Source organism: Bombus terrestris, chromosome 14 (assembly GCF_910591885.1).
Source record: "Bombus terrestris chromosome 14, iyBomTerr1.2, whole genome shotgun sequence".
Lineage (NCBI taxonomy): Eukaryota > Metazoa > Arthropoda > Insecta > Hymenoptera > Apidae > Bombus > Bombus terrestris.
The window spans coordinates 5836757-5858407 of NC_063282.1; the positions used below are offsets into that span (position 1 = coordinate 5836757).

Below are 21651 nucleotides of genomic sequence, written 5' to 3' on the forward strand. Positions count from 1 at the left end.
GATTATTCCGACCAAATGGTCTCTTATGCCACTACAATTAGAAAAGGAATCAAATGGTGCAGAAAACTTGGCATTCAACTCCTTTTGGGAATTTCTGTTGTAAACGCTTTGACGGTTTAGAAAATTGCAACAAGGAGGAATATTAATATTAGAATATTTAGACAATTATTAGTTGCAAAATTATTAGAGTTGTCTGAAAATACAAAAAATCCTCGTCTTCGACGGAGTCAGCATAATATCGCCGTTCGGAAAAATGATTCCGGAAGAAGCATTAGACGCGCATGCAAACTATGTTATGCAAATAAAAGACGTCGAATGGACCGAGCAAAGGCACGAAAGAATTTGAAGAAAACAACAACTTATTGTCCAAATTGTCCCGACCAATCTCAGCTATGTATAGAATACTTTAAAGTTTTACATTCTAAATAATTTTTTAATAAACCATTTTCGTATTACTTTTATAACAATTCAACAGTTTTATTATTATGGAATATTTTTTCAAATATTTACGACGATCCTTCGCAAGTAATCAAATAAGCGACACCCGAATATGGGTTACGTGGCCCGACCAGAAACTTTGCTGACACCTGATTACAGGTGTCGTGGCAGTCAACCTGTTAAACACGCTGTGTAGATTAATTCTTGTTTGATACACAAGTACTTCTTTCAAAGTTCACTCTACTCATATGAGAATCCATACGATCTCCTTCTTCTTTTTCTGGAACGCACAGTACACGAAGAATACGCGTTGATTAAGTCTCGTGAGGAAAAGTGTGCAACATCCTGTGTGTTTTAGTTTAAAAAATTATTTCATTTCTCTTGACACTAGCAACGCTTTATTTTCTTATTTCGATGTTAATTAATAAATAATTGTACAGCGAGGAGAAGTTATTAGTACGTTTCTCGCCGTTTCTATCTTTACAGCATTTATTGTAAAAAGGTAATTTATCATCGAACAAAGAAAGATATAAAAGAACATAATAGCAGCTAATCAGATCTTCTCTGCTGTGTCTGACCACGAACAACTTCTTCTACTTGCGTTTCGTTTCTCTCTCTCTCTACGATTTGTTACATCGTACTCTACCCCCGACAGATAGACGTTGATAATTAACACCTTATCAGGCTATTTATCGTGAAGTTTTTACGAACTTTTATTCGTAAAAATATTAATTATTCTCTCGAGGATCGGATTTTCTAACATATCTTCTTGTCTCTGCGTTCTTTATGTCTCCTATATATCTTCTATATATTCTTTGCTCTTTTATTTCTCGAAGGAATAATATATCTAATCTTAAAGCCGCATCGACCTGCATAGAGGAAATATAGTCGAATCTGACTCGTCCGAGTAGGTGGATTTTTATCACAGTTAACGTTATCTTCTCTTGTGTCTGACCTTTCCTTGGCCATCAAGTCTGAAACCTTATCCCCGAGCCAAGAGGAAAAGCAATTATCTAGTCTGTGCTGGCGTTGAAAATTATTTATAGTTGGCAAGTTTCCTCGGAACAACGCGATGCAACGAAATTCATGTTGTTCGATCAGATATCAAAGGAATAAATCATAACGGCGGAGTTTTAGCTCGTGCAACGATTCGCGCAATGTTCTCAATTAAATCATCGAACAATACCACTTGCATATCGTACGTCAAATTCATTCGAAGCATTTGTAATTCGGTTTCGTCTTGCAATTCATTTCTCGAGGAGCTGGCGAGAAGGAGAACAACTGCTGTTAAATTTCTCGAGTCTCCGAAGCGAGACTTCCATCGTTCTATTTGATCAGTTTGAAAAATGTTCTGTCATATCGTTTCGATCTTCGTATTCTTATTAGCAAAGCGATTATTTTAAAATATCCTGATGGTTACTTGTTTTTTTTATCGTACGCTTTTTTGTGCTTTACAAAATATAGTTCAAGCGAGAATGCATCGTTCACTACCAGGTATGTAAATATGAAACCGGAATTTTTGTATAGAAAATACACGTTTATTTTGTATATTTTTGTATTAAAAATATTTTATTCGAAATATTGCCCATCGCTAGCTATACATTTTCCCCACCTGTCTGGCAATTGGTGGATGCCACGCCAAAAAAACTTTCGCTCTTTTGAGGCAAACCAGTCATCGAGCCATTTTCGTACATTTTCGTAAGAAGCGAAGTGCTGGTCAGAAAGTGCGTGTCCCATCGATGCAAATAAATAGTAATCGGACAGAGCCAGGTGTGGTGAGTAAGCCGCATGCGAAAGTATTTCCCAACTGAACGCTTCAATCGTTTCCTTGACCGGTTTTGCTGTATGTGATGGTGCATTATCATGAAGCAAAATTACTTTGCGTTGCCTTTTTCGATATTCTGGTCGGTTTTCACGTAAAGCTTGATTCAAATCGATCATTTGTTGTCGGTATCGCTCAGTATTAACGGTTTCGCCAGATTTTAACAACTCATAATAGATCACGTTCCAAGTTCCACGATCTTCGTTCCTCGCGTCAAAATTGCCACTTCTGAATTTTTTAAACCACTCAAAGCACTGTGATTTACCAAGAGCATGCTCACCGTAAGCTTCGACAAGCATTCGATGCGATTCTGCAACAGTTTTCTTCAAATGGTAACAGGAAATCAATGCTGTCCGCAAATCGTAGTTTCCAGGCACAAAATTCCACACGTTCAACGCTATTACAAACTATGCTGTTGTATGAAACTTGTATTATTCTGAGTCGAAAATGTTTGTGAGATGTCAACAAAGACTTTTGACATCAATGATGCAGTTTAGTGATAACTACATTATCGGCTAGGGCCATCTATAGGCAAATTCCGGTTTCATATTTACAGACCTGGTACATCGAGATTAATGTGTTTTCTTGCAAAATGATCGTCGGTTCTTTAACTTGGTGATTCGATTGGATGTGGTTCCTCTACGACGATGTGATTCAGATCGACACGACGATTGTACGATACAACGAACATCCTTTTTCTCTTCTGGAACAAGAAAAATACGACGAACCTGGCTTTAGACGAAACTTCAATCACGTTATTTAATATTTCGAACAGAATAATATTCGGCGAGTTCACCTCGTTGAAAATCCAATTCATTAAGCCATCGAAAAAAGTAGAAATCAACTAGTCAAACCGAGAAAACGCGGTTTCTCTGCAGTCTGATTGGCTAACGAGCCACTTAATGCGCTCATTACGCGTATGCGTGGCACGAAGGCCGGTAAATTGACGTAAATCATAGCTGTGCCACAACTAACCGATGTTTTTCCTGCATAGTGACGATGATTGAAGCAAACTTTTGAACTCGAAATGCCACCAACTGTGGGTAATTTCAAGTCATCGCCGCGTAATTTGCGTGGGTAAATTGTAGACGTGTAGAGAGAGAAGAGAAAGAGAGAGACTTTGCTGGATTTCCAGCAACGAGCATCGAAAAAAGACCGGTGCATATGACCTTCCAGTAGAAAAATAAAAGTGAAAGACAATTTCGAGATTTAATGGTTCAAGGATCTCTCTGCAATTTTCTCTAGTTTTTCCACGCTGCGCGATGTTTTCCCCATCCGTGTAATCTGCTTTCCTCCTAAACTACAAGTGATTCAGAGGACAGAGAAATTGAACGCGAAAACGAGCGTCCTTTATCTTATAATTGAAGATACAAGGCAGAAAGCGGTGGTCTTGACAGCGGCAACAGAAAATTCAGTTGTCGCTTTCCTGAAAAAAAACCAGCTCGACGACGGTGTGAAGTAGGAGCAAAAAAAGGAAAAAGAAACAAAGAAAAAGGAGGAAATAAAGAAACTGAAGCGAAAAGGGGGCTAACGTGTCCGCCTCTGGCGGATTTGTTTGTTTTATTTATGTCGACAAGCTGAGAATATAACGAAGACAAAGTTTGGCGAGGATAAATTAGAAGCTTGTAATTTAGAGGTGCGATTTGGTCAAATATCGCACGTAACGGACCTGTTTTTTCTCCTGAAAGGACGAAGATTAAAAACGGAGGATATCGCAGTTTTCTTTCGCGAATCACAAACGTCTGAATTAATTAGTGCTGGGTAACGACGTAGTCAAAGTAGCTACCTTCTTTTAATCACTCGCTTCTTGCTCGTAAAAGAGAGGAATATTAAAAAGTTTCCTCGCTTCTTTACTTTGTTTTTTTTTCTCTTTTTGTTACTACAGATGGAAGAGAGACGGTGTAATTTACGCTTCGAGTGCTAAATTGAATTTTACTTGACACAATGATACTCGTTTTACTTCGTTATCGGACTCTGATGTAACAATGTTACAATGACGAAATATTGTACATTTTATGTCCAGGCAAACAAAAGAAGTATAAAAAATAACGAATAAGTTTAAAATTACACGTTTCCTCAAGCAAGGGCTCTCTTATTTAACAAGGAATGTTCCAACATATTGGCACGTTATTTTGTTTAATCGTACGATGAATTTCCTCGAAACGCGCGCCTTACTAGCAACGAACGTATGAAATTTCTAATCGACGATCACGTGAATTGCCGCGTTATTTTTGTCGGCGTACCTGTGCTTTGCAAAATGGATTCGTAGAAGGATCGGTGCTTCTGTGCATCGATGTCGGGGAAAATTCGTAGTTCCAAGAATACCTTTCAAAGGGGCAGAAAACAAAGAAGCTTTTTACAAGGGATAATCAAAAGCTTTTTACCTGTACAACTTTATGGCCGTTCCCCGTGCGCCTCGTATATTCTCTATTTTCGTAGCGAGCATAATATTTCAGCAGCGGTTGAGTGCTGCTCGCGAAAACGTGCAATTGCCACGATGCCCAAAGATCAGGCAGCTCGCGTTCGAGGCAGAATTCTCAGGAGGTGGTGAAAAATGCGAACGAAACGTCGCGTCTGCCGGCAGAGGTAACTCGCCAGTGCAAGGAATTCAAATCAGTTTCCTTAGGTTATTAACGTTACTTATCTTTCCTCGTCCCCCCTTGTTTGCTCGCTCAGAGACGAATAAAGCGAGGGAAAAAACCGGCGAATCGTCGAGACGAAGAAATAAAGGACGCTCGTGTTTGCATATACTGGCTGGCTACGAGATGAATAAACGTCCACGGAAAACTGTTTTCTTGCGGATCTTTCGTTGGCAGACGAGAGGAAATCTCGTATTATTATTACGGACGTCGAACGATGCTTTGTGTAAAAGTTTTTTTAATAAATTGTAGATTTTAATGATTTACGCAGGTTGGAAATGTACTAGTCAAAATGGCAAGACCGCTGTTGCGATTACTGAAGATACACATAGAGATTCTTAGATTCTAGAAATTGGCGAAATTAACGTTGAGATTTATTCAGACACAAATTTTTCATTATAATATATTAGATTGTCGGGAAAGTTTCTTTCATTTTAGAAGAAAATAATAGATGCACAACTTTCCAATAGAACAAAATGGATCGTACGTAATTCGATGAAATGATATAAAAGGAACACGTTGCGCATCTATCATTTCCTTATGAATTGAAACAAATTTTTATATTATATATAATATAATAATATATACTGTAATTGTTCCCTCTAAAAAGTAGGATCTTAATTTTGTATTTTAGTGAAAACAGTGACGCCGATCGTCTACTAACGATACCTATGAATATTCCCTGATGTTCCTTTGGGAAAAGTATCTGTTGTAAAATTCAGGCACAGTAACAATTTCTCAAAGTATATATAGCAACGTATCCATTAATCATCTCACTAATCATCATAATATGTACATTTAGGCACGCAATGAAATTCTAAATAGAGGACAATTATATTTATTTGGGACAATTAGAAAGCTGTTAATGTAATACGAAAGAAAAAGAAAAATTAAAAAAAGAAAAGAAAGATAATAGAAGATACGTACAAATTTCTTTAACGACTAAAATACAAAGGAAACTGTTTCGCAGGTAATTGGAACAGCGTGAAACGATCATTTTCATTCGAAGATTGTCTTTTTTCTTTCGGAGTTTGCTAGTTTTCACATAAGTGCATTATTTCGAGAGTAATTAGACGTATGTCGGATATGGCTGTACTAAAAGCGAGGTCGAATTAGGGGGGCGAAGATAATGTCGTAGAAGTGATTTTATCAGCTTTAATGCATGCAACGTTGAAGCGGGGGCTGGTAAATGTCGAGAAGTTAACTCTGCCGGGAGTATAAAATAAAAAGGAAGAAAATAACAGGAAGGAGACTGTACGCTGATTGGGCGGAATTAATATTATCGACGTGGTGCAGTTCTGAATAAACACGATTAAAGTTCTCCCGTTGCGGTAGCAACGTGTCGTAATATGGACCTAATAGCGCGTGCCAAAGGTTAGAATACAATGGCACAGGGGTGGTTTTAAACGATCGAACCATAGGGTGAAGATTAAGTGCACAAGTCCTCTCAGGAAACTTCGTAAATTTAATATATCGGTCCCCGGAATGGCGTGTAAACCGGTTTATCGATAATCTCGCGTAGTACAGGATTATTAATTCGATCGTCGATGACAAATTTTACGTAATCAACACACTCTTCGTGGCACGCGTGAAATCGCAAGACAACTTTCTAGTCGTGGACTATCGAGTCATGAACCGTGCAACGTACGTACAGTGGCAGAGAAAAGAAAGTTTATAAAATCAGACGTATAAAAGTATACTGTAATTTTACAAAATGGACTTATATTTAATAACAACCATGGAGAAACATAAATTAGAATAGAATAGATGTTACGAGTATAATGGAAAATTGTTAGCACGGAATAATATATTTCATAAATAATAATTACATGGCATTATCGTATTATACAGGGTGGTTGGTAACTGGTGGTACAAGCGGAAAAGGGGTGATTCTACGCGAAAAAAGAAGTCGAAAATATAGAATAAAAATTTTTCGCTTGAGGCTTTGTTTCCGAGAAAATCGACTTTGAATTTTGGCTCGGTACGCGTGCACTTTATCGCGTCTCGTTATGACGGATCTCACTGTAGATCGTTGTCTCGATGGATATTATGGCAATTTAAGTTTGCTTTTGCCGTAACGGAAAATTAGGAATACATAATGAAGTAATATGAAGTAATCATAAAGTTTATTATTACAAAAATTGCTGAAAATGTTGCAGATTCTGCCGAACACATACTTCTGCTCTTCTAATTAAATTTCTATGAACGCTTTCTAAGTCGATTTTCTCGAAAACGAAGCCTCAAACGAAAAATTTTTATTCTATATTTTCCACTTCTTTTTTCGCGTAGAATCACCCCCTTTCTGCTTATACCACCAGTTACCAACCACCCTGTATATAATTGTAAATTATTCTCATAGCCAATTATAATATGCAATATTTCTTAATGTATTTCACATATAAGAAGTTTCTATCATCGTCGAAATCATTTTCATGAGTCGTTATAATTACTCCATTAACTCTGTACCAAATTTAACCGAAAATTCTATCTGATGAACAGACGAGACTGCAGCGCAACGAGCTCCTGCCTTCCAAGAAGCAGTTCGATCGACAGTGTGGCAGAATGGAGCGTTGCCGGAGGGGTGGGAACTGTCAGTGCCAGCAATGCTGTCAACGCGGGAAGCAGTTATGGGCTTTTCGCTGATCAACCACCACCAAGAAGGAGTCCCAGCCCCCTGTTAGGTTCAAGAAGTGACAGACTCAGTCTCGTCTCACCGAACATCGGCAGGAGGGTGAAAGGTCATCGGGCAGTGTTAGGTGAGTGTCATACATTTGGCACTGGTTCAGCGTTTCTTTCTTTTTTCTTTTTCGTTTTTTCTTTTTAATTTTCTTTTTTGTTACTGAACCAGATCGAACATGAAATTGATCTATCACGTCTTGATATTGAAAGAGGTGGGATCGAAGTTCCATTTCTACCCTTTGAACATTTATTCTAGGAGAATAGTGTTTCTTAGCGAGAATCTTTCCATAAATTTTGTTGCGCCAAGCATGGAGTACTCTGTCGATAAGTATTACGAAATGTATTGGTAAAAAGGATTTTGTTCTCTTTCTCTGTTTTCCTTCCAGAAAGTAGTGAACGCTATTCTGTGGAGATTTTATGCTTTTAGGTTTCTTTCCTTTGATTGGTAGCTGGATTATATTTTATCATACTTCACTTCCACGTAGGTACATGTTAATTGCCACTTATGTGGAGGCGCGTGGGAAATTCGGAATTCCATTTTCAAGATTCATTACAGTAGAGTGGTATTTCTACGTGAGAATCTTCCCATAAATTTTCAAATGCGAAGCGTAGGATGTAGAAGATGGAAGTAGACATAAGTAGTCCATAAATATTACCAAACGTATCGGTGAACAAGAATTATGTTTCTCTTCCTACTTCTCTGTCTCTTTATCCATACAAGAAAATTATGCAATCGGTGAAAGGTTATTCTTTAGATATTTTATAATTTTATCCTACTCGCAGGGCTTTCGATGAGACCTTTTTTCGTTTGATCGATAACTTGATTGCTTTTAATTACATTTTTACATCCACGTACATGTTAATTGCCGTTTAAATCGCAGCGCTGAATGATCGAATCGTTCATCCGTTGCTACATGCTCTTTGATATCAGACGTCAGCGTGAAACGTCAATTGGAAAGATAGAACGTCGTAGCTAACAACGTTAGTTGAAAAGTTCGAATGCCTTTCGCATTATAGTTCTAGAGAAGTTACGTAGTGAATTATATTCTTCGTTGATTGTTCGAGAAGTTCGATTAACTTGCTCAATTATTTCAATTAGTCGAGCTTTGGCGACATCTAATTAGTAGACGGCGGCAAATATTTTAATGGAAATAGCAAACTATGAAATTAATCGTTCGATTGCTTCTTGCTATCATTGTTATTTAATGGAAGTTTAAGAACGATATTTCCATTGTTCCACGGTAATTAAAATCAACAATTGTAAATGAAAACACAAAAGAGAAATTAATTCCATATAGCACAATTTTCTCTTTTTAATTAAATATATATTTTTGCCATAGCTTTGAATATTTTTAAATTATGTAAATTTAAAAAGAGCGCAGCAAATTTCATTGCATTCGTATAAAATCTATTTAATCAATTATCCTACGTCAGTATCATATCCTTACGCAGTGTCTTGATTAATTATCCTATTCCTCTATTATATCTTTCATGAAAAATATTATTTACATGTATTTTTATATTCTCAAACAATTTTTAGAATATTCCTTTAGATGTAGACGTTAGTGAAAAGTGAATGAACTTATATCTCGATCGATACTTTCTTCTAGCTACCGAATAACGAAAAAGTCGGGAAATCGTTTATTCGTGGAAGATCCGTACAAGCGTTGGAAATACGTTTGTGAGCAACTGCAAAATCACAAGGGCTTAAGAAACAATCGGCGATGCAATAATTGCACAGCTTCTGATATTTGTACTTACATGTTGGTCAAGCAGAGCGTGGTTATGACAGTTCAATTTTACTATAGTTTCACAGACGACTTCGTCCTCAAGGAGCAATTTCGCGATGAGTAGTTTCCCGCCGCTGGGAAATGCCGCCAGTTCGAAACGAAACTACAGAAACGCCACGCTATTATTTCCTTTCGTGAATTTCGTATCGACGCTCCACTTGTTCCTACTTCGTCTAATCATCTCGAGTACACTAATGAATGCATTTATTACGACGAACGTGAAAGTTAAATTTCGCCCGGCTCACTTTGGCTGCGACAAGTTTTCCAAAAAATGCAATTAATCCTGTTTAAACGAACGACAAGACCAGTTCGATGGCGTTCCTACAAAAGAAATCATTTGCATAAATCTGCATGGACATTTGGAAAATTTCTTTTAAATCTTTGGGTACATAATTGAAAAATGTTCCACTGAATATTGTTTAATGAAGAAAATACTGTGGTCTGTCTTACTAGATGAGGAAAGATACGATGTATACTGCTACACTGTAAACTACATACCTTAAAGACAGATTAAGACACATTACAGTAGTGATTCATCTTTTACGAATTTTGGAGGTGAAAAGTCCGAAGGAAGGAAAAATTCGTAGGTTTCAAAAGAGTGGTAATCTAAAGGATTAACGTCTCAGGAGAATAAAAAGAATCCATAAAAGCTACTTATCCAAAGATTAGGTGGATAATATTGGTAAATAGCCAAGTTACAAATTTATAAATTATAGATTTCCTTATAATAATTTTAGTCTCCACAATTCGACCGGTCACTTATATAATCTACAGCCAATATTTCATTTATTTTATCACCAAACATCTGAAAAAAGAAAGAAAATATACAAGAAAATACAAGGAAATTTATTAATAACGCAATTATCCAAAATAGCTCCACTACTATACTACGACGGTATATACATATCTAAATAACTAAATATCATAATCAACTCTTCCAACCATGATATCTATAATTCTACACATTGCACAACAATCATTTTTATAGCACGTCGCTTATCAATATCCTTGAAATCGTCGCAACTTTCTCATCCATCGTAACCGGAGACCGACATCAGATACGCCCCTGAACCTCGTCTCGTCTCGACCAATCGTTAAGCCCGTTTAGTAACAACTCGAGGATGTGTGAAGAAGAAACCGGTTATCCCCACCACTGGCGGCAAGAAGGGAGCAACGCTCCCACTAAGAAAGGTGCACGAGCCTCGTGAATTTCGTGACATCCGGGGGGCCTTTCACGTGTTCTCGGCTATTGTAGCACGTAACACGAGATTCCGACGTTAGTGCGCGCCTCCGACTACCTGGCTAGCGTTTAACCTGCGAGGTTCTTTACTAAACGACTTGGAACCTGTGATCGCCTCGACTGGAGTCGCTTTCGCGAATTTTCTGCACGGCACGTGACACACGACTTCTAACAAGTGTAACGGTGTACGATTATCGTCAGGATTCTAACTGGACATCGGGCATGTAAACAATAAAGTGAAAGTGAAGGAAGCGTCTTCATGTTGGTGTTTGAACGTAGTATAGAAGTTGATGATCCGAATAATCTTCTAGAGAGTTGAATTGAGTGATACCGAATACTCGAGGATATTATATTGTGAATATTAAAGGTACATTTGAGAATTAATAGCCTCGTTTGGAAAAGGGAACATCGTCCAGCTCTTTGTTTTAGATCGTAATTAGAATTTGGATGACTTCTTTTGAGACTGTTCGAATTGAGTTCGAAGAAGAGGACTTTGTTTTAAACTTTCAGTAGAATTTGAGAAGCATCTTTCCAGGCCGTTCGACTTAACTATTCAATTTGAAGGAGAAGATACCGATCAAGGTTCTCTTTAAATGTTTTAAACTTTCGCTAAAATTTTGGAAGCTCCCTTCGAGACTGTTGATTGTTCAACTTTGCTTTCCAATTAATAGTAAGAAATTGCTTCTGAAACAATCTGTGATAGGTTCAGTGTTTATTTCATTTATATAAAAGAATGTTTCGCGTTATGTTTCCGGTAGTTTATGATAAATGCAGGCCACAGGAGTCTTCGCCGGACGATGTGGCATACCTGAATGGTCAGCCATCGTCTCGGCCAATCGTCTTTCACGCTTTGTTTACGTCCTCGTGTCTGGCCACGCGGTTGGCTACTCTGAGTCGCTTGTCTAAAGAGGCTCTCAGTCCACGATTGTTCGAGTGGTCGGTTATTTCTCCGTGAAAATCCAAGAAATACCTTAACGACAGTGATTCATCGATAATTAGGTGCTATAGGTTAGAGTTAAGTAATTACAATAAAGTTCACAAGTTCTTTGGTTGAACGTCGTCTGAATTTAAAGCGGCGAAACCCATGGTGCAGTGCGTGGTGTCGAAATCTCGAAAGATGCGAAGAAAATATCGCATTTCTTGGATAACTTCGAACTATCTGAAAACATGTTTTCGTTAGAGGATTTACCAAGAATGGTGAAGAATAATGGAACAACAGTAGAGTTAGTGGGAAGCATCCGATTGAACGTCTATCCTCTGACCAGGACTTTCTGGTAATTTGAGCGACCTTTGGTAACATGATCGCTTTTAGAAAACACGATAGTTCCTTACAACGACACGAGGAACCAGACTTCGCGGTCGCGTAACCTGCACGCTGTCGAGAGTTAGTAAGTCGACACTTTACACCTTACTTCAGTTTCGCGCACTTATCACCGGTTAAAACGCCGCCACCGCGTCTTTCATGTCCACGAGAGTAATTTTCGTTTTCATAAAGATTGGAATGCTCTTTTGTAAAATCTATATTCTTCCTGAAATCGTATATCTATATATACATACATTTCATTTAACCTAAAATGAAAAGATCCAAGATTTTGGCGTTTCGTAATTCGATATATCGAGCGTATCATTTTAAGTACGACTTTCGATAAAGGACTATTAGGATTCATCTCGTTTAACCTAGAATAAAAAAAAGATGTAGGATTCTGATGTTTTGTGATTGTGATATAGCAATTGAAAAATTTACTATAATTCGTGGTAAAGGATTTGAAATTCCTTTGAGACTTTGTCATCTTGTCTAACCTAAGAGTTTTGTGATGCGATATATCAAGTATAGAATTTGAATTACGACCTTCGGAACGGACTATTGGGATTCCTTCAAATGGAAAGAAGATTCAAGATTCTAACGCTTTGTGATTCAATATTTGAATAAGATATTATTATGATAACATGTGATAAGGGATATTAAATTCCTTTGGAACCTCCTCGTCTCATCTAAACTAAGATTTTTGTGATTTGACATATTGAGTGAGAAATTTGTATTATAATTTGTGATAAATTTTAGATTTCTTTGGGATTAATAAAATCTATATTCTTTCTTAAATCCGATATATGTATACACGAGCTTGATTTCACCTAAAACAGAAAGAAGACCCAAGATTCTAACGTTCTGTGATTCAACGTATCGAATGAATAATTTTCACTGAATCTTTTAACAAAGGATTCCAAATTGCTTCGGGACTCGTCTCGTTTCACTTAACCTAAAACAAGTAAGAGGTCCAAGATTCTAACCCTTTGTGATTCGATATACCCAGTGAAAGATGTTCGTTTCAGCATTCGATAAACGACTCGAAATTGCATTGGGATTGAATTGAATTGAAGTTAGATGATCAGAAGGTGCAAAGGATCGGAATAGCCATTAAGCTAATTACGTCAGCACGGTCTGATGGACTGGCGTGGGAAGTCAGTCGTGCTAATGTTGTCATAGCTTCTAGAGGACGTATACGTATGAAGCTGTAAAAGGAACGCTGTAAAATTCTCTAGAACGTGTAATAAATAAGTGGTGGATATTAAGAAGAAGGCGTTGGTTGTGTGCGCAGGGTGATCATTTCTTTAAGTTTACATCCGTGAAATAAAGTGGCGTGCCAGGATGCGGTCGAAGAAAAAACAATATCGTTTCGCGAGATATCGAGAGCGTCCCCTGGACAGAGACGCGACGAAAATGAACAGAGCAAAGCTTTGAGGGACACACGGTGCAAAAGGTGGAGGACCTTGCCGCATCCCGCAGTGAGAAGAGCAAACCGGTTTCTGCATTTGGTGCAACGACGCGTCCGCCTCGTTTTACCCGGCGAGAGTTTTCGGCAAGAAATTTTCATGTAACCCGTGCTACCGTTACTTTTCTAATTCCCTCTCGTTGGAAACTGTCACGTCTGGCTTTCACTCTTCATGGAAACGTGTCGTAGCCGTGGCTGGATGAAAACTTAGGGTATGTTTCTCTCTATTTCTTTCTTTCCACCATTTCTTTTTTTCAAGGACGACACAGGTGCATCTCTATCTATCGTTTTTTTTAAGGTTATGCGATTTCCAGCTTTCTTCGGAAGCTATGATTTCATGATTTTTGTGAAATTAATGTTGGAAACACCAATTACTATTCCTCTTTTCTATTTTTATTGACAGTGAATAGCCGATAATGTGTTTTGTTGTACGTATTTTAACTAGAGGAAGATTCTATAGAAAATGAATGTGATTGATTAAAATACAATGGAGATGTCTGGCATTGTTGGAAAAAGCGAATACGATACGAATATTATTATGATGAAATATTTTAGTGGCTAATAATAACTTTATATAAGTTCATGTATATTCATATTTTTATAAATAAGATAATGGGATTTGAGCAGAAATTTACTTCAGCTACTAGATGTTGTGTATTTATGAGAAATACATGAAAATTAGCATAACACAACAAAATACACAAAATAGAACATTATATATTTATATAAGGTTATTAATGAGAACAATAAAACCTTGTAATATTTGGTGCATAATAAAAACCTAGATTTAATTATGTTGATAAAAATACGAATTTGCATAGACATTCGCAATTTAATTAAATAACGTGTACATATTGTACTTTGCATATTTTATATATTTTTGCGTATAGTAAGCTTTTAAATTCCATAAGTACATCAAAATTTACGGTTGACCTATCATCTACAATTCTAGATATTCCATTTTCGTTACATTAATAAAAAAAAAAACAGTTTCTGGCTATAGAAGTCGAAGAAAGTGATCCACTGTACGAAACGAGTGAAAGTACGCGATGTATCGAATACAAATTTCTATTCCGACATTATTAATCGAATATGAATTATGAATATTAATAAAGTCTCGCAAAAGTGCGGTCGATACGACAAACGTTTCTTCTTCGCTTGTTCCTCGCGCGAGAGATAGCGTAATCAGAGCATGCGAAATAAAAATATTTGACGTGGAACAGGAAGATGAAATTTTATTTTTGCACCAACGTCGCTCTGGGCGATGATTAGGGTTCAAATTGAGATTCAAAGGATCATATCCACGGAATCTTTTCACTTTCTCATTCTTCTCCTTTCGCCACTTTGTTCTAAATCATACTGATGTTGGTGTATCTTCCTCCGTATATTCTAGAGTATTTTCATTTTATTCCATTCTTCGATTACTAATCCATCAAAAACTGATAGTAGAACGCTGGTATTGGGAACAATGGGGTCATTCGAACGTCTATTGTATCGTATCGCATGGCATAGCGCAGCAATTATTATACGTTCAATTAAAAAACGTAATCGTAAAGTGGCATCGTAGCAAACGGAGAATTTTATACGAAAGCTAGAATGTTATTTCATTCGTCTGTTATTAATCCATCAAAAGCTAATTGTAAAACGTTTGTACTGGAAACAATGATGCGATCGTGGAAACCTGTATTGTAACATATTGCGCTATACACAGCAACGATTATTATACTTTTAATTGGAAAACTCAATCGTAAGCATCGTAGCAAACAGGGAATTTTATACGAAAGCAGCAACTTGTATTTTTATGAGGATGAAATTCCAACATCGTTTGCTTCAAACGTATCCTCTTTCAACGCGTTAAATGAATTCTCCGAGAAACCTAAAAACGCGCAAAGATGAAAAGGCTTCAAAAGAATCTCTGCTGCTTCGATATCGAAAAATGCTTTGGAAGCTTATATTTATTTCTTGTTCACTGTGTCGACGAAATTAAAAAAGATCGATGGACGTAATACGAATCAAAGTGATTTTCTTTAGAGAATCGCGGATGTGGAAAAAACACGAAGGCGTAACAGCTTCTATCCGTAAAAACGTCCAAGTGTTACTGTAAATGCGCTATCTTCCGTGCCGGAAGCGGACATGCTGTACCGTACAGAATCTTATTTTCTGTGCACGCGATCATGTGTGGGAGTGTGGGAATGGGTTCTCGTTCGGCGAATACGCGAGAAGCGAAAAGAGATCAGGGTCAGTCTGTTCGTTGAAATATACGACGCGAAACGGCCAACGGAAATCTACTCTTTTATTGACCGCTCGAACAATTTTTCATTTGTAAACGTTTGTCCCAAGTGCCTATTTCCTTAATTCTTTACGTACGCTATGCTGATTGAAAGGAAATTTGATGAAATTTACGTACGGATAGAAATTCATAAATGTCTGCCTCCTTAATAATGTAAATGAGAAACGATAAAGTAAAATTACAATTAAAGATTCTTCCTGTTGAAACATAATTTTTGGTTCCGAAATACTTCGCCGAGAATTAGTACTAGAGTCTACTGTGCATAAAGGGAATTTCATAAACGTCTGTAATCTTCTTTCCGAAATATAACTTTTGGCCCTAAAGTATTGTCATATCAGAAAACGATTTCCTCCTTTTGTTATTTCGTTAAGCGTGGAATTACGATTAGGGAAAGAAGATTGATAATAGAACTATGAGAAAACGATCGATTTATAGTTTCTCGTAGAAACTTCGTAGCTTCACATTACGTTTTTGGCGGGTTTAAATGATCGTTTGCAAAGTACGAAGGTCTGCGCTGTTTTCTCATGCAGTGAATATTTGCATCCTCATGCATCTTTCATTTTAATTTCTCTGATATAAATTACAATAATAAGTAGCTTCAGTCGTCGATTCGTCAAGTTCTGTTGTCGTAAGAAGATGCAATTTCTGATAAAAAAAAAAATATTAATTCTACGAGTATCGCGGCGTATAAACTCCGACGAAGAACACAATTCGCAATATTCCCGTATTTCTCTAATTTCCTACGTCTCGCACAGTTTTCCTTCTCGCGATATTCATCAAGAGTTTTCCTCTGGCTGTTGCAATTAACGAGATATACCTAGAAAGATAAATAAGCAGCAGCGAACTTCTGTTGATGCGGGCCGATGCTATCTGTTCGCATGAAATTTTCAGTAGTATAATACAATACGCCGCGTAACAAACTTCGATCCATTACTTAATTTGAAATTCCGGATAAAACGTGGTGCACGTTTCCCCTCGTTGAGGAACAAAAACAGATCCAAGCGTGAAGTGCACATCGTTTGCAAAAACACGATTGCTTTCTTGATAGTCACATGACACTGCGATAAAAACGTGCAGCAACTGACGCGTTATCTCGGCAATTGTGGCCTGGTGCCTGCGGAACAATCACGAGGCGATTTCTACGCAACGATTTTATGACTGCAACCGAGAGAATATTCCCGGAGAATACGGTTTGCTTTCCTCTTTATGTGTATACACAGTTTACAGTTTGGCATATATAGCGTAGCATCGTGAGTCGTGATATATTTCCACATCGGTAGATTCACGCTGCCGTGATCCGTCATCTTTAACACTAGAACTGCCAATAGTTAACACGAAGCTATTTCTACCAAAACTAGCCAAAATGACTGGTGTTTAAAAAACACGTAATAATAGAATGTTTTTATATTTATTAATTTATTACTTTCTTACAGAAGGAATTTCATGTTATGTAGTACATTTTTGGTATTATTAATTCCCATTCCTGGGAATGGGTTGCAAGGGATCTGGGACCATGATCCCTAAACGAGGGTTGACACATTTATAAAATTATAGAACCAGTCATTTTGACTGGTGTGGTATTACTAGTGTTAGCATCCAGCGATCTAACGATCGATCCGGAATTTTCCTGATAACTGATATCATCATATCGAATGATAGGCAATACAAATTTTACAAACGTGTGGGAAGTTGTACAAAACGAGGAAACTAATTAATTGGGGTTCGATAAACAGATTGCAGGACACTTTTACACTTTGACAAGTACCAGTCATTTTGACTGGCATTGATACAAATAGCCTTAATACAAAATTATTTTCGGTTTGAATACATAAAAAACAAAATAAAATTCATTATATTATTCTTTTATTTATCATTACATCATTACGGAAAAAATATAACATGAAATAGGAATTTTAAAATAAAATTGTAAAACCAGTCAGTCAATTTGATTGATGTGGTAGTTCTAGTGTTAAGTTTCCAGGCACACGCATCATAGAATCCTAGAATACCGTAGGAATTTCGTGGACGTGTTTCGTTTTGAAGATATCTTGCAACCTAATGTATCGTCTTACCGAGCTCTCTTTTTTTATCGCTGAGATCTCTCTTTTAACGTTCTTGCTGCGAGTCCTTTTTTTCCTCACAATGCTCCACCGTTGGAACTTGCCTCTTCTTGCGTGACACTTGCAGTTACCCAAATTTCTGTCTGACTGTGCCTCGATCTTTCTCTTTTTTGCCGCAGTTGTCTTTTTTTAGCTTTGCGTGGTTTTCTCCTTGCAATTGAAATTTCTGCTTTTTACGTCTCTGCATTGGCTGTTTAATTGGTGCGATCTCCCTCGGAAAGATTACGTTTTCTTCCGGGGTCAACACGTTCACTGTCACGCTGATCGTTTTGCGTTACTAAATATTTAACAAGCATCGAAATAAGGTAAATTTCGTGGACTAAGAAATTGCGAACAACGTGAACAATTTGGACGACATCGTGGGGAGGAAAATAAGCAAACGCGATAGAATATTTTGCGATAATTAAATGTTTCGCTATACTATATTTCATTATATCGTGGCTGCCAGTGCAAAGTATATGAAATTTGCATGGCAGTTTACGTGCTACGAAACCTGCCTCCGTGCTGGAAAGACTAAGCAGACTGTTGGCAGAAATTGTTCTGGTTAGGTAGAAATTAATTATTAGCGGCGACACGGTAGAATATATCCTAGGAGGTTATTGTCAAAGGAAAGTCCCTGCGGTGATAAATTATTCCTCGCTAATAATGCGAGCAGGACATTGTACGCGGAAGTGGAACCCCCAGAAACGTCAACGTCAGTCCGCTATTCACCTGCAACAATTTTGGAGAAAGTGACCGGGCTGAAGTCTGTCCACGTCTGATAACCAGTCGTAGTTGATAGTTTTGGAATAGTTTTGGACCTTTTAATAATCGTAGAAGAATCGAAAGGATAGGAATTGAACTCGAGTGTCGTTTATCTTTTCGCGAGTCTTTCTTCTTTTTCTCCTTATCCGTTTAAGTGCGAGTACATTTCCTTTATTTCCAGCCAAATGGAAGAAGAATAGACAGAAAGAAAAAGAACGGGCAAATGGGAAAAGTAAAATACAGCGGTACTTAAAGGGTTCAATAAAATATATTTATTACGATATCTAGGTATATAAGTTGCAGTATGTTATTGCAAACTTTACTCCATTTGACCTGCAATTAATACTGAGAATAAGAATTTCAGTCGTTCAATGTTTATAGCGCATGAAAGCATCTCCCAAGAAATTCAGTGTCAGAAGAGTAAAATTGGAAACCTCGTACATTAGGAAACTAAGATTTTAAATTCCGTACATCATCTGAATCTCTCCGGTTCGTAACCGTATCCGCGGTGGCCTAATTGCGGTACAACGATGGGATATCACGCGGGTAAATGGTTCGATATATTATTTATGGATCCTGAGGAAACTCGATTGCGTACTCTTTCCCCGTAATCTTTTATCTCCTGTGCGATGCAAATTTTGCATCAAATTACCCGCGTACGTTGGTAGTTTGAAACTATCCGTTACGAGAACATTACCGTTCACCCTTCTTCCTGTCACAGACTTAAAGAAAAACAGTCCGGAAAAGGGCGGCACCTGTATTACAGGTATCGACATACCGGGTGCTCGAAAAATAAATATTTCACCCTATATTTTTTGGCGCTTCTATTTTATTTAATTTTAGTAGGATTTCTTTTTTAAATTTATTCAGTAACGTAAATATGTAACAAAATACAGGAAGTTTGAGGCCTGTTGGAAAATAATAAGGAATGATCTTTGAAGAGTAATTTCTTGTATTTAATTAGAAATAGAATTAATACGATATACAGGGTGGTTGATAACTGGTGGTACAAGCGGAAAGGGGGTGATTCTACGGGAAAAAAGAAGTCGAAAATATAGAATAAAAATTTTTCGTTTGAGGCTTTGTTTCCGAGAAAATCGACTTTGAATTTTGGCTCGGTACGCGTGCACTTTATCGCGTCTCGTTATGACGGATCTCACTGTAGATCGTTGTCTCGATGGATATTATGGCAGTTTAAGTTTGCTTTTGCCGTAACGGAAAATTAGGAATACATAATGAAATAATATGAAGTAATCATAAAGTTTATTATTACAAAAATTGCTGAAAATGTTGCAGATTCTGCCGAACACATACTTCTGCTCTTCTAATTAAATTTCTATGAACACTTTCTAAGTCGATTTTCTCGAAAACAAAGCCTCAAACGAAAAATTTTTATTCTATATTTTCGACTTCTTTTTTCACGTAGAATCACCCCCTTTCCGCTTATACCACCAGTTACCAACCATCCTGTATAATAAGATGTACAGTACAGAATACAGAGAGATTTAATTTAAGTGAGAATATAGGAGAAAATAAATTGCATACTAACTTTGATACGTCATGAAGTGCGTAATAAAATATTCGGGATATTGGAAGTCCATTAAGAATTTATAAAAACGATATTCATCATATTTGAATTACAAATTTGAAAAAGGAATTGCAAACTAATTTCTCCCATTAATATTACTAATTTCATTTTACAACCGAGTCTCTATCTCATTCATAGCCCCATTAGATAATTTGTTACACTGGAAACCACCCTCTGACAGATTTTACTACGAATATTCGTATTTGAAGATAAATTCTGTTTCCATGTAATTCCACGTTTGCTGCCTCGTTTACAGAAATTCCGATTAGTCCTGGCTTTCTGCGAACGATGTAACTTCAACGACGGATAAAGGAAAGTTCGACATCTGAATTTCAATATTTTTCGTACCAACAATTTTTCCTCATACTAATAACAATCACCTATACCATGATTTATATTATACTTAACCATTACTATTATTAGATGCAAATCCATTTCGTAAAATTATGCTATCTTTCCATATTTCTTATTTTACAAACTTTCTTCTGTTCGCCGCTGTACTATCGGAAAACTTGGAAATTCCCGATCGTTGCAGACTCGAAGTTTCGAAAAAAAAAAGATAAATAGAAAAACACTAGAGTAGCTGACGTAGATAAGTAATAGGTACACCATAGAGACCTTACGCGTTTATTCGTGATAGCCAAAACGAATGATCATCGTAGATCTTTCTATCCCGGATCGTACAGCTCCCAAAGGATGCAGGAAGTTTTTAACAACTTTCGAATGTTGTTGTCTCTGTGGATAGTAACCAAGATAAACTGAAGACCGGGTAAGTTCGTTGGAAGGTTGGCAATTTTTTCCAGACCACCCTGTAGATGGTGAACCGAAAAGCAGGTGGCCTTGAGGCTTCGCTCTTTTATCCGACGATCATCCAATTTGTTTGTCAGCCTAGTAGCGTAGATTATCTACGAGTTCGCTAATTTCTGTTCGTCTTTCCATCAGCTTCGCCACGAAGAAAATTCTACGACTTTTAAAACCTGGAATCTTCGTTATCGGGATAAGTCGGATTCCACTTAATCCCAGAAATCTTTGCTGGATTAACGCCAGAACTACCTGAGTCGTCAAACTGATGGATTTCGGGGTTTCTTCTTTTTTTTTTTTTTTTGAAATTATTGCAAACATACGGATATTTTTGCCAAAATTAATAGCGATTTTTATTTAATTAAATTACACGATATATTTAGATAAATTAGTGTAGATAAATTTATTTTGATTACTGTCATTTGGATTGTATTAATTTACCGATAGTTTTAGCGTTAATTTTAAGCTAATCTCGATCTACTTTCGATCTACTTTCGTAGAATATCTTTAACGTTATAACGTAGATCGAGGACGATGGAATTATTTGTTGAATTAAATGTAGAACATTTAATGAGAATTTTCTCCGTTATTTTTGCAAGTGGGTAGCTTTGGATATTTCCGCATATCTTTAATAGGACTGTAGTAGTAGTTGAAATATTTATTAGTTCGTATACAATGTTCCAAGTCGAGTAATTTTATACATTTTACGAGTAAAGCAACGTCGCTGGT

General features: G+C 37.0%; 1 protein-coding gene across 5 annotated transcripts in view; it reads left to right on the plus strand.

The window, feature by feature from the left end:
* LOC100646318 overlaps nt 1–21651 on the plus strand; it is a 193163-nt gene that overhangs the window by 127080 nt on the left and 44432 nt on the right. For all 5 annotated transcript variants that reach the window (XM_048411914.1, XM_020866375.2, XM_048411916.1 and 2 more), the window contains one exon: nt 7399–7655. In XM_048411914.1, the coding sequence (XP_048267871.1) occupies nt 7399–7655 (257 nt within the window). The remainder of the gene's footprint in view (nt 1–7398; nt 7656–21651) is intronic.